This window comes from Scyliorhinus canicula, chromosome 7 (assembly GCF_902713615.1).
Source record: "Scyliorhinus canicula chromosome 7, sScyCan1.1, whole genome shotgun sequence".
Lineage (NCBI taxonomy): Eukaryota > Metazoa > Chordata > Chondrichthyes > Carcharhiniformes > Scyliorhinidae > Scyliorhinus > Scyliorhinus canicula.
This window is the reverse complement of record NC_052152.1, coordinates 134,992,584-135,006,589: the sequence shown is the minus strand read 5'-3', so window position 1 is coordinate 135,006,589 and position 14,006 is coordinate 134,992,584. Positions and strand designations below refer to the sequence as shown.

The 14,006-nt window shown below is 48.8% G+C and overlaps 1 protein-coding gene across 2 annotated transcripts in view; it reads left to right on the top strand.

The window, feature by feature from the left end:
* ddx27 (DEAD (Asp-Glu-Ala-Asp) box polypeptide 27) overlaps nucleotides 1–14,006 on the top strand; it is a 50,145-nt gene that overhangs the window by 15,951 nt on the left and 20,188 nt on the right. For both annotated transcript variants that reach the window (XM_038802990.1, XM_038802991.1), the window contains exons 5-9: nucleotides 138–187; nucleotides 2,440–2,526; nucleotides 5,068–5,173; nucleotides 11,353–11,526; nucleotides 13,668–13,818. In XM_038802990.1, the coding sequence (XP_038658918.1) occupies nucleotides 138–187; nucleotides 2,440–2,526; nucleotides 5,068–5,173; nucleotides 11,353–11,526; nucleotides 13,668–13,818 (568 nt within the window). The remainder of the gene's footprint in view (nucleotides 1–137; nucleotides 188–2,439; nucleotides 2,527–5,067; nucleotides 5,174–11,352; nucleotides 11,527–13,667; nucleotides 13,819–14,006) is intronic.

The following is a 14,006-nucleotide window of genomic DNA, read 5'->3' as shown; positions in this document are numbered from 1 at the left end:
CTCCTCCCTTGCTCCATGCCTCCCCCCACCCTGTGCACTTGCCCCCCCTCCCCCACGAGGGGCCGATTGGCCTAATTCATATGTTTTCCATCTCTAGTGATTGCTCAGAGACTGACTTAATGATGATTATTTCACAGACACACTGAAAATAAAGGGGAAGAAGAAAAAGAAGAAAGTTCCTGGGAATGTGAGTGCTCCTGGTGTTTTGTCTCCTACTGTGGTTGAATAATGGGGATGATTGCATTGCTGTCAACAATAATGTCTGGAGGGAGAGGGGTGTTGGCCTGAAGCAGGTGAGTGTTCATGAGCCTTAGCCATCGCTGAGGTTCTTTTTTGTTTACCTTTCTTAATTTAACTTTTGGGAACCCCACAACTGAGTGGACAATATTCCCAGAGTGACTGGAATAGAGGCATACTATAGAAATGGGAATGCATCTGGAAGGACGAGTGGACAGAATTGGAAACCGAGTGACACTTAGAAGGAGATGCTACGGACAGTTGCCTGGGAGGAGAGTAGTGACGGAAGAGCAAGTGAGGTGAGGTGAGGATAGAATGTTGTGAGAAGGAACTTCATCTTCAGCCTGAAGTGCCAAGTGGACGATCCATTTCGGCCTCTCCTGAGGTCCCCAACATCACAGACACCAGTCTTTGGCCAATTCAATTCACTCTGCATGATAGCACAAAACAGCTGAAGGCACAGGGCACTGTAAAGGCTTTAGGCCCTGACAACGTTCCGGCAATAGTACTGAAGACTTGTGCTCCAGAAATTGCCGCGCCCCTAGCTAAGTTGTTCCAATACAGTTACAACACTGGCATTGACCTGGCAATATAGAAAATTGCCCAGGTGTACCCTTTCCACAAAAGGCCGGACAAACCCAAACTCCTCAGTCTATTCTCGATCATCAGTAAAGTGATGGAAAGTGCCGTTGACAGTCCTACTAAGTGGCACTTATTCAGCAGTAACCTGCTCGCTGACACTCAGTTTAGGTTCTTGCAGCCTGGATCCAAACATGAACAAAAGAGCTGAACTCAAGAGGTAAGGTGAGAGTGACTGTCCTTTACATAACGCAGAATTTGAATGATGTCAGTCTCTCATCAGTGAACCCAGCAAAACTGAAGCCAATGGGAATTGGGGGGGGGGGAACTCTCCAGTGGTTGGAATCATACCTACAATAAGCAAGGTGGGTGTGATTGTTGGAGGCCGATCGTCTCAGTCCCAGGACGTGCCTGCAGGAGTTGCTCTGGGTAGTGTCCTAGGCCCAACCTTTTTCAACTGCTTCATCAATGACCTTCCTTCCATCATAAAGTCAGAAGTGAGGATGAGCTGATGATTGCACAATGTTCAGCACCACCCGCGATTCCTCAGTTCATGTCCAAATGCATCAAGACCTGGGCAGCATTCGGGCTTGGGCCAATAAATGTCTAGTGACATTCGTGCCAAATAAGTGCCAGGGAAGAGGGAATCTAGCCATCTCCTCTTGACTTTCAATGACATTACATCACTGAAATCTCCCACTATCAACATCCTGGGGTTTGCCATTGACCAGAAACTGAACTGGACCAGCCATATAAATACTGTGGCTACAAGAACAGGTCAGAATTGGGAATTCTGGAGTGAGTAATTCACCTCCTGGCTCTCCCCAAAGCCTGCCCACCAGCTATAAGGCACAATTTAGGAGTCTGATTGAATGAGTGCAGCTCCAACAACAGTCAAGAAGCTCAATACCATCCAGGACAATGCAGCCTGCTTGATTTGCACCCCATCCACCACCTTAAACATTCACTCCCTCCACCACTGATGGACAGTGCCAGCAGTATGTGCCATCTACAAGGTGCACAATTTAGGAGTCTGATTGAATGAGTGCAGCTCCAACAACAGTCAAGAAGCTCAATACCATCCAGGACAATGCAGCCTGCTTGATTTGCACCCCATCCACCACCTTAAACATTCACTCCCTCCACCACTGACGGACAGTGCCAGCAGTATGTGCCATCTACAAGGTGCACTGCAGCAACGCACCAACCCTCCTTTGTCAGCATCTACCAAATCCATGACCGTTACTAACTAGAAGGACAAGGGCAGCAGAAACCTGGGAACACCACCACCTTCATGTTTCACTTCAAGCCGCACACCATCCTGACTTGGAAATACATCGCTGTTCCTTCACTGTCACTGGGTCAAAATCCTGGAACTCCCTAACAGCGCTATGAATGTACCTATAAGGACTACAGCTGTTCCAGAAGGAGGCTCACCGCTATCATCTCAAGAGAAATTAGAGAGGAGCAATAAATGCAAAGGGGAGATTGGTAGGCCTTTGGGTTTGAATGAGTGGACAGATAATTGAAATGATTATTAAATTAGGGGAGAATGAGGAACGTGAAGCTATTTGTGGAGTTTGTTGGCTTCCAGCTCACAGTGTTGTTTGTGTTCCCATCCAGGATTCGGCTGTGTTCTTTGAGGATGCTCCTCAGTTTGACGACAGCCTGACATTCCAGGATATGAATCTCTCTCGACCACTTTTAAAGGTATATTGCGTCACTTGAGACATGTAGGCATCAACATGTCTTACTATGAATGTTACCCATTATTTGACTGTGAGGTGCTTTGCTTTCTGGGAAGGCGCATTGCCATGTACTTCACTGTGTGTTACTTTCTGCTTGTAAATTGAGAGACTTGCTATGAATTTGGGAATGTGCACATATTCTTGTTGACTATTTCTTGTGAAGAATTGGCCTCTTCTGAAAGGCATGAGACCTCAGACATCTCCGAAAACTGGTCTCACATCACAAAATGTGAATTAATGACACAAATCGTTTCAAAATTTGTTGTTTCCTCCTCAGTGATGTTCCATCTTTTAAGGCACTGACGCCTGCAAGGGTAAAATTCCATTATCACCCATGACTTTTTTGAACCTCATCAAATGGCCATTGGTCATATGTGAAGGCCCAGAAAATGAATGTCAATAGGTTTGACTGCCTGTGAATCAGAGCTAAACTCAATCTTGACAGGTGGTGCATTTCTGACAGAAGAATCTGGGAGGAATAAGAATCCTGCCTTATCCCTCCCTAGCATGCATACATAGAGTCCGAGTTTTACAGCCCAAAAAGAGGCCCTTCGGCCCATCGTGTCAGTGCCATCTGTCAAAAACCTATTCTAATCCCATTTTCCTACACTTGTCTAGCTTTGTATGCTACGGCATTTCATGTGCTCATCTAAATGCTTCTTAAATGTTGTGACAGTTTCTGCCTCCACCACCTTTTCCGACAATGAGTTCCAGATTCCCATCACACTCGGGGTGGAAAAGCTTTTCCTCACTTCCCCTCTGCATGGCAGCACAGTGGTTAGCACTTTTGCTTCACCGCACCTGGGTCCCAAGTTCGATTCCGGCTCGCTTCGCTGTCTGCATGTTCTCCTGGGTTTCCTCCCGGGTGCTCCAGTTTCCTCATGAGGAAAGACGTGCTTATTAGGTGAATTTGACATTCTGAATTCTCCCTCTGTGTACCTGAACAGAGTGTGGCGATTAGGGGCTTTTCACATTAATTTCATTGCAGTGTTACTGTAAGCCTCCTTGTGACATAATAAAGATTATTATTATTAAATTTCCTACTTACCTTAAATCTATGCCCCCTGGTTTTTGATACTTCTACTGAAGGGAAATGTTTCTTCCTATCTATGTCGCTCAGAATTTTGTACAAATCAAAGGGGTGCCCCATCGGCCTTTTCTGCTGTAAGGAAAACAACCCCAGCCTAACGAATCTCTCTTCATAGCTGAAAAGCACCAACTGGGCAACATCCTGGAGAATCTCCTCTGCACCCTTTCTTGTGCAGTCACATCCTTCCTATAGTGTGGTGACATTAACTGCACGCAGTACTCCAGCTGTGGCCTAACAAATGATGTATACAGTTCCATCATACCTCCCTACTCTTATATTCTGTGTCTCAGCTAATAAAGGCAAGTATCCCATATGCCTTCTTAACTGCTTTATCTACCTGTCTTGCTGCCTACAGGGATCTATGAACATGCACCCCAAAGCTCCTCTGGGTCTCTGTACTTCCAAGCATCCGACCTTTCATTGTATACCCTCTTGCCCTGTTAATCCTCCCAAATGCATCATCTCACTTTTCATGGTTATATTGCATTTGTCACTGTTCTGCCCATCTGACCAGCCTATCTAAATCATTGGTAATCTAAAGTTTTTCTCCTCATTGTTTACCACACCACCAATTTTTGTGTCATCTGTGAACTTACATTCACATCTAGATCATTAATCTACACAACAAACAGTAAGGGACCCAGCACCAATCCCTGTGATGCACCACTGGATACAGGTTTCCAGACACAAAAACAACCTTCGACCATTCCCCTCTGCGGATGGCATGGTGGCACAGTGGTTAGCACTGCTGCCTCACGGTGTCGAGGACCCAGGTTCGGTCCCGGCTCCGGGTAACTGTCCGTGTGGAGTTTGCACATTCTCCACGTATCAACGTGGGCCTCACCCCCAAAACCCAAAGATGTGCAGAGTAGGTGGATTGGCCATACTAAATTGTCCCTTAATTGGAAAAGAAAGTAATTGGGTACTAAAAAATTTTTAAAAAAGTTACCCTCTGCCTCCTGCCACTAAGCTAATTTTGCATCCAATTTGCCAAATTACCCTGGTTCCCATGAGCTCCTACTTTCTTGATCAGTCTACCGTGCTTGACCTTGTCGAAAGTTTTACTGTAGTCCATGTAGACCAAATCAACTGCACTGCCCTCATCAACATGCCTAGTAGGGGCTGCACGGTGGCGCAGTGGTAGCACTGTAGTCTCATGGCACCGAGGTCCCAGGTTTGGTCCTGGCCCTGGGTCACTGTCCGTGTGGAGTTTGCACATTCTCCCTGTGTTTGCGTGGGTTTCGCCCCAACAACCCACCTCCTCAAAAAATTCAATCAAATTTGTTAAACATGATCTCCCCTGACAAAATCATGCTGACTTGTCCTTGATTAATCCTTACCTCTCTAAGTGGAGATTAATTCTGGAATCCAAAACTTAGATCTCTGACTCTTTCTAACTCTTTGATTGTTTAGGCAATCACTACAGTGGGCTTCAAGCAACCAACCCCCATTCAGAAAGCATGTATTCCTTTAGGTCTACTCGGCAGAGACCTGTGTGCATGTGCTGCTACTGGAACAGGTAGGATTTGCTTTAGTGTCTCGCTTGGTCATCCCCGGTATGTGAGGCACGTAGGGAATTTCTGCACCAGGAATGTTATCTTGTGGATATGTTGTTGTGCTCGATATTTCCTGTACCTGGGCCACGTTATTGTTAGAGTGATATAAGTTGCGCCTGAGCTCTGCACGAATTGCTGTGATTTCACCCAGCATTTCTTAAACCTGGGCTATCCACAAATCACTTTTTAGACTATTGATGTATTACATCTTTGCACGTTCGTTGTAAATTATGCAGTCATATCAGGAGCTAAGATGAGTCAACATAATGTGTGGCATCTTTGTATGATGATGCTGTTAGGGTAAGAGGATAGGTGTGTTCTGTGCTATGTTAATTGTGATGTGGAGGTGCCGGCTTTGGACTGGGGTGAGCACAGTAAGTTAATTGTATCATTGATACTTGGTGCTCTGCACTGAATTTGCCCGTCTGTTTTGCAGTTCGTATTGTTCAACTGGATTTTGTGCACCAATTTCTCTCCACTTCTTTGAAGATGATGCTTCCATGGCACTGGCTGGGCTGTGTGTAGCTATTGTTCAGGTGACCCTCGACTGGCTTGATATCTACTGGCACCACTTTTCTCACCCACACCCAATCTCTTGAGAAAATGACTTAGGGTGCGATTCTCCGCTCCCCACGCCGCATGGGAGGGTCCCCCGACACATTTCGCCCCACCCCCACCCCCGGAAGAATCGTCGCTCGCTGTTTTTCATGGCGACCGGCGATTCTCCGACCCAAATGGGCCGAGCAGCCTGCCGTTCGCGACGGCAGAAACCACACATGGTCGCTGCCGTCATGAAACGGGTGTGGAGATGCCCGTTTGGGGCTTGTAGAGGGCCTGGTGGGGAATGAGCACCACGACTGTGCTCGGGAGGGGACAGGCCCGCGATCAGTGCCCACCGATCGTCGGGCCGGCGTCTCAATCGGATGCACTATTTCCCCTCCGCCGCCCCGCAAGATCAAGCCGCCACGTCTTGCGGGGCAACTGAGGGGAAAGACGGCCACTGCGCGGGTTAGAGCGGTCAGCATCGTGACGTCAGCCGCGCATGCGCGGCTTGGAGCCGGCCAACCTGCGCATGCGGGGCTGATGTCATTAGGCGCACCAGCCGCGTCATTCTCGGCGCGACGCCCCCGCGGCCGAGATTTACGGAGCACCGCTCCTAGCCCTGCCGGGAAAGGGAGAATAGGGTGCAAGGAGCGGCCTCCGAGGCCGTCGTGAAACTCGGCCGAGTTCACAACGGCCCTCCCGATTTTTTCCGGGAGCGGAGAATTCCTCCCTTAGTGTGGAAAACAGAGTCATAGAACCAGTGTGGGGGCGAGAACGAGTGAGTGAGTGTGGGAGAGAGAATGAGTGAGTGAGTGTGGGAGAGAGAATGAGTGAGTGAGTGTGGGAGAGAGAATGAGTGAGTGAGTCTGGGAGAGAGAACGAGGGAGTGAGTGTGGGAGAGAGAACGAGGGAGTGAGTGTGGGAGAGAGAACGAGGGAGTGAGTGTGGGAGAGAGAACGAGTGAGTGAGTGTGGGAGAGAGAACGAGTGAGTGAGTGTGGGAGAGAACGAGTGAGTGAGTGTGGGAGAGAGAACGAGTGAGTGAGTGTGGGAGAGAGAGTGAGTGAGTGTGGGGGAAGAGAGTGAGTGAGTGTGGGGGAAGAGAGTGAGTGAGTGAGTGTGGGGGAGAGAACGGGTGAGTGAGTGTGGGGGAGAGAACGAGTGAGTGAGTGTGGGGGAGAGAGTGAGTGAGTGGGGGAGAGAACGAGTGAGTGAGTGTGGGGGAGAGAATGAGTGAGTGAGTGTGGGGGAGAGAATGAGTGAGTGAGTGTGGGGGAGAGAATGAGTGAGTGTGAGGGAGAGAACGATGAGTGAGTGTGGGGGAAGAGAGTGAATGAGTGTGAGGGAGAGAACGATGAGTGAGTGTGGGGGAAGAGAGTGAGTGAGTGGGGGAGAGAACGAGTGAGTGTGGGGGAGAGAATGAGTGAGTGAGTGTGGGGGAGAGAACGATGAGCGAGTGTGGGAGAGAGAACGAGTGAGTAAGTGTGGAGGAGAGAACGAGTGAGTGAGTGTGGGGGAGAGAAAGAGTGAGTGAGTGTGGGGGAAGAGAATGAGTGAGTGAGTGTGGGGAGAGAACGAGTGAGTGAGTGTGGAGGAGAGAACGAGTGAGTGAGTGTGGGGGAGATAACGAGTGAATTGAGTGTGGGGGAAGAGAATGAGCGAGTGCGTGCGGGGGAAGAGAATGAGTGAGTGAGTGTGGGGGAGAGAATGAGTGAGTGTGGGGGAAGAGAATGAGTGAGTGTGGGAGAGAATGAGTGAGTGTGGGAGTTGGGGAGAGAATGAGTGAGTGTGAGGCATGGGGGCGAGAATGAGTGAGTGAGTGGGAGAAAGAATGAGTGAGTGAGTGTGGGGGAGAGAGAGTGAGTGAGTGTGAGGAGTGGGGGAGAGAATGAGTGAGTGAGTGGGGAGAGAGAATGAGTGAGTGTGGAGGAAGAGAATGATTGAGGGCGATATTCTCCGACCCCCCGCAGGGTCGGAGACTCGCCCGGGGCCGCCGCAAATCCCGCCCCCGCCGTGGCAGAAATTCTCCGCCACTCGGGAATTGGCGGGGGTGGGAAACACCACCCGCCGATCGGCGAGCCCCGGTGGCGATTCTCCGGCACGCGATGGGCCGAAGTCCCGCCGCTGGGAGGCCTCTCCCGCCGCCGTGGTTTGAACCACCTCTGGTGGCGGCGGGATCGGCGGCGCGAGCGGGCCCCCGGGGTCCTGGGGGGGCGCGGGGCGATCGGATCCCGGGGGGTGCCCCCACGGTGGTCAGGCCCACCGATTGGCGGGCGGGCCAGTGCTGTGGGGGCACTCTTTTTTCGCCACTACGGCCTCCACCATGGTGGAGGCGGAAGAGAATCCCCCACCGCGCATGCGCCGGTGGTGACGTCAGCGGCAGCTGACGCACCGGCACATGCGCAAACCAGCAAAGGCCTTTCAGCCAGCCCCGGCAGCGGGCGTCAAAGGCCGCTGAAGCCGGTTTGGGCGCCAGTCAGTGTGGTGCCAACCGCTCCGGCGCGGGCCTAGCCCCTCAATGTGAGGGCTTGGCCCCTAAAGGCGCGGAGAATTCCGCACCTTTGGGGAGGCCCGACGGCGGAGTGGTTGGCGCTACGCCGGGATTCCCTGCCCCACCGGGTAGGGGAGAATCCCGCCCGAGAGTTTGTGGAGAGAATGAGTGAGTGAGTGTGGGGGAAGAGAACGAGTGAGTGAGTGTGGGGGAAGAGAACGAGTGAGTGAGTGTGGGGGAAGGGAACGAGTGAGTGAGTGTGGGGGAGAGAACGAGTGAGTGAGTGTGGGGGAGAGAACGAGTGAGTGAGTGTAGGGAGAATGAGTGAGTGTGGGGGGAATGAATGAGTATGTGTGGGGAGAGTATGAGTGAGTGAGTGTGGGGGAGAGAATGAGTGAGTGTGGGGGAAGAGAATGAGTGAGTGAATGTGGGGGAGAGAATGAGTGAGTGTGGGGGAAGAGAATGAGTGAGTGTGGGGGAAGAGAATGAGTGAGTGTGGGGGAAGAGAATGAGTGAGTGTGGGGGAAGAGAATGAGTGAGTGTGGGGGAAGAGAATGAGTGAGTGTGGGGGAAGAGAATGAGTGAGTGTGGGGGAAGAGAGTGAGTGAGTGTGGGGGAGAGAATGAGTGAGTGAGTGTGGGGAGAGAATGAGTGAGTGTGGGAGAGAGAATGAGTGAAATGTCAAACCAGCCAAAGTTCATCGCAACGATAGCTATGTGCTGTAGTTCCACCCAGCCAGTGCCATGGAAGCACCTTCCAAAGAAGAGGTGGAGAGAAATTGGTGAACAAACCCAGTTGATCAACACGGGCTGTAAAGCAGAAGTGCAAATTCAAAGCAGAGTGCCCAGTATCAATGATACAATTGACATAGCAACAGCACACACCTATCCTCTAGGAACATCATACCCTAACAGCATCTGCACATAAAAATGACAGATATACACAGACTCTCTCACACACTCTGACACACGCTCTCTCTGACTCTCTCGCGCTCTCTCCCTCCCTCCACCACCACCCAGGGACGGAACGAGCCTTTCCTTCCCCCACCCAGCTCCAAGCGACCCCCACGCGGCCCGGCGCAGAGCGAGCCTCTCCTTCCCCCACCCGGCCCGGCGCGGAGCGAGCCTCTCCTTGCCCAGCCCAGAGTGAGCCTCCTTCCCCCACCCGGCCTGGCGCGGAGCGAGCCTCTCCTTCCCCCACCAGGCCCGGCGCGGAGCGAGCCTCTCCTTCCCCCACCAGGCCCGGCGCGGAGCGAGCCTCCCCTTCCACCCCCTTCCCAGTCAGGCAAGGAATGAGCCTCTCCCTCCCTCACCTGCTAGACACTGAGTAAATCTCTCTCTCCCTCACCCAGACCTAAACGAGCTTCTTCCCCCTCCCCCCAAAAAGCTGGCACAGCAGTCTCTCTCCATGACTTCCCTCTCCTCATGCCTTTGTCTCCAGGGCCCACTCACCGCTCCTACAATTTGCAGAGTGCATCTCGCCCATGTTCCTCTCCGACCCTTGAGCCCATCGGTAGCAAACGCAGGAGAGGAACAGCCTGTGATTGGAGGAGCAGTTACTTTCAGAATGTTTGACTGCACTCACTGGCATTTTTCAAACTACCTCGAGGAGGAGGGGGGCACAATGGAAGGCTTTGCAGGCCATGCGTTGGAAAAGCCTGACTTCAATCTTACCTTGGCCTGTATCTGCAAACATCCACTATGGCCTCCTTTTGCACTGTAAATTCTATGATTCAGCAGAAGCCACAGGTTAGTGATGAACCCTGATTTGCTTTCCTGCTTCCATCCTCCCACAACACATACCCATCCCTACCCCACACTCCTTCCTTCCTCGCAGACCAGGAGAACTCTGGTCTCTCTTACCCCTGAGCTAGCACATCACTGAGAAGGTGCTAAAGAAGCTAGCTGTATCTAGGCCTGTGTGCCCACTTGTGACAAAATGAAAGTAAATATCCTTGGGTATATTAACCTCACACTAGATTCCTGGGATGAAGGGGTTATCTTATGAGGAATAGTTGAGGAGGTTGTGCCTGTATCCATAAGAATTTAGAATAATGAGAGTAGATTTATTGAAGCGCGTAAGATCCTGAGGGGACTTGACAGGGTGGATGCAGAGATATAGAAATGAGAAAAATACAGCACAGAACAGGCCCTTCGGCCCACGATGTTGTGCCGAACTTTTGTCCTAGATTAAGAACAAATTAATCTACACCCCATCATTCTACCGTAATCCATGTACCATAGTTCCCCTCATGGGGGTGCCTGGAACTTGGAGACACAGTTTAAAAGACATAGTTCTCCCATTTAAGACTGAGATGAGGAGAAATGTTTTTCTATCCGAAGGTTGTTAGTCTATGGAATTCTCTTCCTCATAGAGCAATCGAGGCAGGGTCATTTATATTCAAGGCTGAATTAAGTAGCTATTTGATCGAGAAGGGATTCGAGGATCATGGAGGGCAAACAGGGAAATGGAGTTGAGGCCACAATCAGACCGGCCATGATTTTATCGAATGGCGGGGCAGGCTCGAGGGGCCTACTCCTGCTCCTAATTCTTGTGTTCTTGAGTTAACCATGGAATTACTGATGAGCAGAGGGACTGAGAATTTCACCAGTAGTTTCCTGTTTCATGGATGTATGAAAGAGGCAATCATATCAGCTTATGGTTAAAGTGATGGAGACTGAGAACTTGCGATGTCAAAATTTCAATTTGATTATAAATAAGTAACTCGAGTCTTGTCCAGCACAGGAGGGTGGTTAGAGGCTGAAGTTTAACCTGCTGTATATGGGGGAAAATGGCAAGCGAGAGGTCAGATATAACTGCACAATATCAGGTCTTTGGATCACACTTGAAGCTATAATTTTCTTCTCATGAAAATACCTGAAGCAATTATAAGGCTTAGTATAGCTATCCTGTGGAATAAATTAGTGTTAAATGTGGTTGAATCCGTTTACAGTCAGTTTTAAACATTTTAAAGCAAGAATATCTTGTATAGATCCTTGATAAGAAATGAGACAAAAAAGTTCAGATGTTGCCAAACATCTACTTTATTAAAGTTAGCGTTAAAACTATTGCAATTTTTTTCCCCCTTTTCCTCTCCACTACTCCATAGGTAAAACTGCTGCCTTCATGCTGCCGGTCCTAGAACGTCTGATCTATAAACCGCGACAGGCTCCCATCACTAGGGTGTTGGTTCTAGTTCCAACTCGTGAGCTTGGCATCCAAGTACACTCTGTCTCCAGGCAATTGGCACAGTTCACATCCATCACCATTTGTCTTGCTGTTGGTGAGTTTGGACTATATGTCTATAGTGTCTACCCATCTGTCCGTGTCAGCAAATAAGGTACCTTAAGCAATGCAGTTGTCTCTTTACTGCTTTGTGCAATTGTCTAGCAAGCCACGCAGTTCAAGGTCAATTAGGGATGGGACACAAAGGCTGGCTTTGCCTGCGACACCCGCATCCCATGAACAAGTAAAGAAAATGTGACCTTAAGATTTCATGTGTGAGGGCAGGACGGTGGCGCAGTGGTTAGCATTGCTGCCTCGGTGCTGACGTCCCAGGTTCGATCCTGGCTCTGGGTCATTGTCCGTGGAGTTTGCACATTCTCCCCGTGTTTGCGTGGGTTTCGTCCCCACAACCCAAAAAGATATGCAAAGTAGGTGGATTGGCCACTTAGCCCAAAACTTGGCAGCAATCACCAAGCTACAAGGGGCAATTTAGCCCCTTAATTGGAAAAAATGAATTGGGTACTCTAAATCTATTAATTTTTTAATATTTCATATGTGTGGCTACTTCTGGATATTCCTTTAATGATTAAAAAAGATGTCCATTTGTTGACGACCAGTCAGAGTTACAGAGCCGGGGTGGGAATAACATACATCTTCATTCCTGAGCCCTGCTAAAGATGAGCATATTGATCAAAGGCTTTGACATCTCCCCAACAAAAGGAGGTAGAAAATCTGCATCAAGTGGCTCGCTGCAATGACTCTGGTTACACAGTGTTATTGGCATGACTTTGGAGTCTGCCCAGCAGAGAAAGAAATGGTAAAAATAGAGCGAAACTTTAACACCCCATTCAAAGAAAATACCTTCACAACATAAGATTTTACAGAGTTTGAAAAATTCTGAAATACGGGCGGATAATGTCAGGGAGTGCACATTTACAAGGTACAGTTAGCAACATCGAATATTTTTTGTCTAATGTAAATATTCTTCAAGTAAATTTAAACGGTTATGCCCTTCGTACAATTTTGTTTTTGATACAGAAATTCTACTGCAACCACCAAGTTTAGTTTTGCAATACATCCTCGATAACAACACATGATGGAATGATTCTAATATGGGATCTATGCTCCATGGGATAAAAGGCAGTATAGAGTGTTCAACTTTACTTTATTATGTTCGTACACTGTAATCGCTCCAGTTCAGATATTCGGAATGCTGGGCAGCACGGTGGCCTAGTGGTTAGCACAACCGCCTCACGGCGCTGAGGTCCCAGGTTCGATCCCGGCTCTGGGTCACTGTCCGTGTGGAGTTTGCACATTCTCCCCGTGTCTGCGTGGGTTTCGCCCCCACAATCCAAAAATGTGCAGAGTAGGTGGATTGGCCACTCTAAATTTCCCCTTAATAGAAAAAAATAATTGGGTAATCTAAATTTATAAAAAAAAAAGATATTCGGAATGCTTAGGACCAAGTGATTTCTGGATTTTGTGAATTATTGAATGACGTTAGAATGCCTAACCACAAGTAGTTGAACAAAGAAAACACCATAGATATAAATATTTATCTGAAACATAAAACAGTAATATAAATTATTTTACTCATCCAAATGCTGCATCTTTCTTGTTTCCATTCCCAAATCTCTGTACGAAAATGATGTCTAGTGTCTGCTGAACAAATTCTGGACGTCAGGTGGTTCCGCACAATTAACTGGAGAGGTTGCAGTGTACAGTCTACCAACAATAAGTTCACTTGCAAACTGGGCAGCACAGTGGCGCAGTGGGTTAGCCCTGCTGCCTCACAGCGCCAAGTTCCCAGGTTCGATCCCGGCTCTGGGGCACTGTCTTGTGGAGTTTGCACATTCTCCCCATGTTTGCGTGAGTTTTGCTCCCACAACCCAGAGATGTGCAGGCTAGGTGGATTGGCCACGCTAAATTGCCCCTTAATTGGAAAAAAATAATTGGATACTCTAAATTTATTAAAATAAGTTCACTTGCAAATACAATCATACAATATAAAGTTATTGTTTTCTCTGACATTGGTGTTATTGTGATTGTCCTGATGAGTGCAAGACAAAAAGTTTTGACAAAATGTATTTTGTCAACAATAATAAAAATAGTGTACGGTAGATAGAATGGGATGCTTCACTGCTGCCCTTTCATAGGAAAGCTTTAGATAGCTATCTGAAATATCCTATTTGCTTCCAGGCGGATTGGATGTAAAAACTCAGGAGGCATCTCTGAGAGTGGGACCCGATGTTCTCATTGCCACACCTGGCCGACTGATTGATCACCTTCACAATTGTCCATCCTTTGACCTCAGCAGCATTGAGGTCCTTATTCTGGACGAAGCAGACAGGTGAGAAGCAGCCTTGTCCCTAGTTAAAGAAGTGGGAGGGAAGGGGCCACACGGTGTCTAAGGTGGGTAAAGCTGAGGAGGGAATTATCCCATATATGAACGATTGTGTGAATTTCTGATTTCTGTTACAATTACACTAACTGACTGTTAATATCCTTGAGAAATACGAAGCCTTTACAAAGGAATTT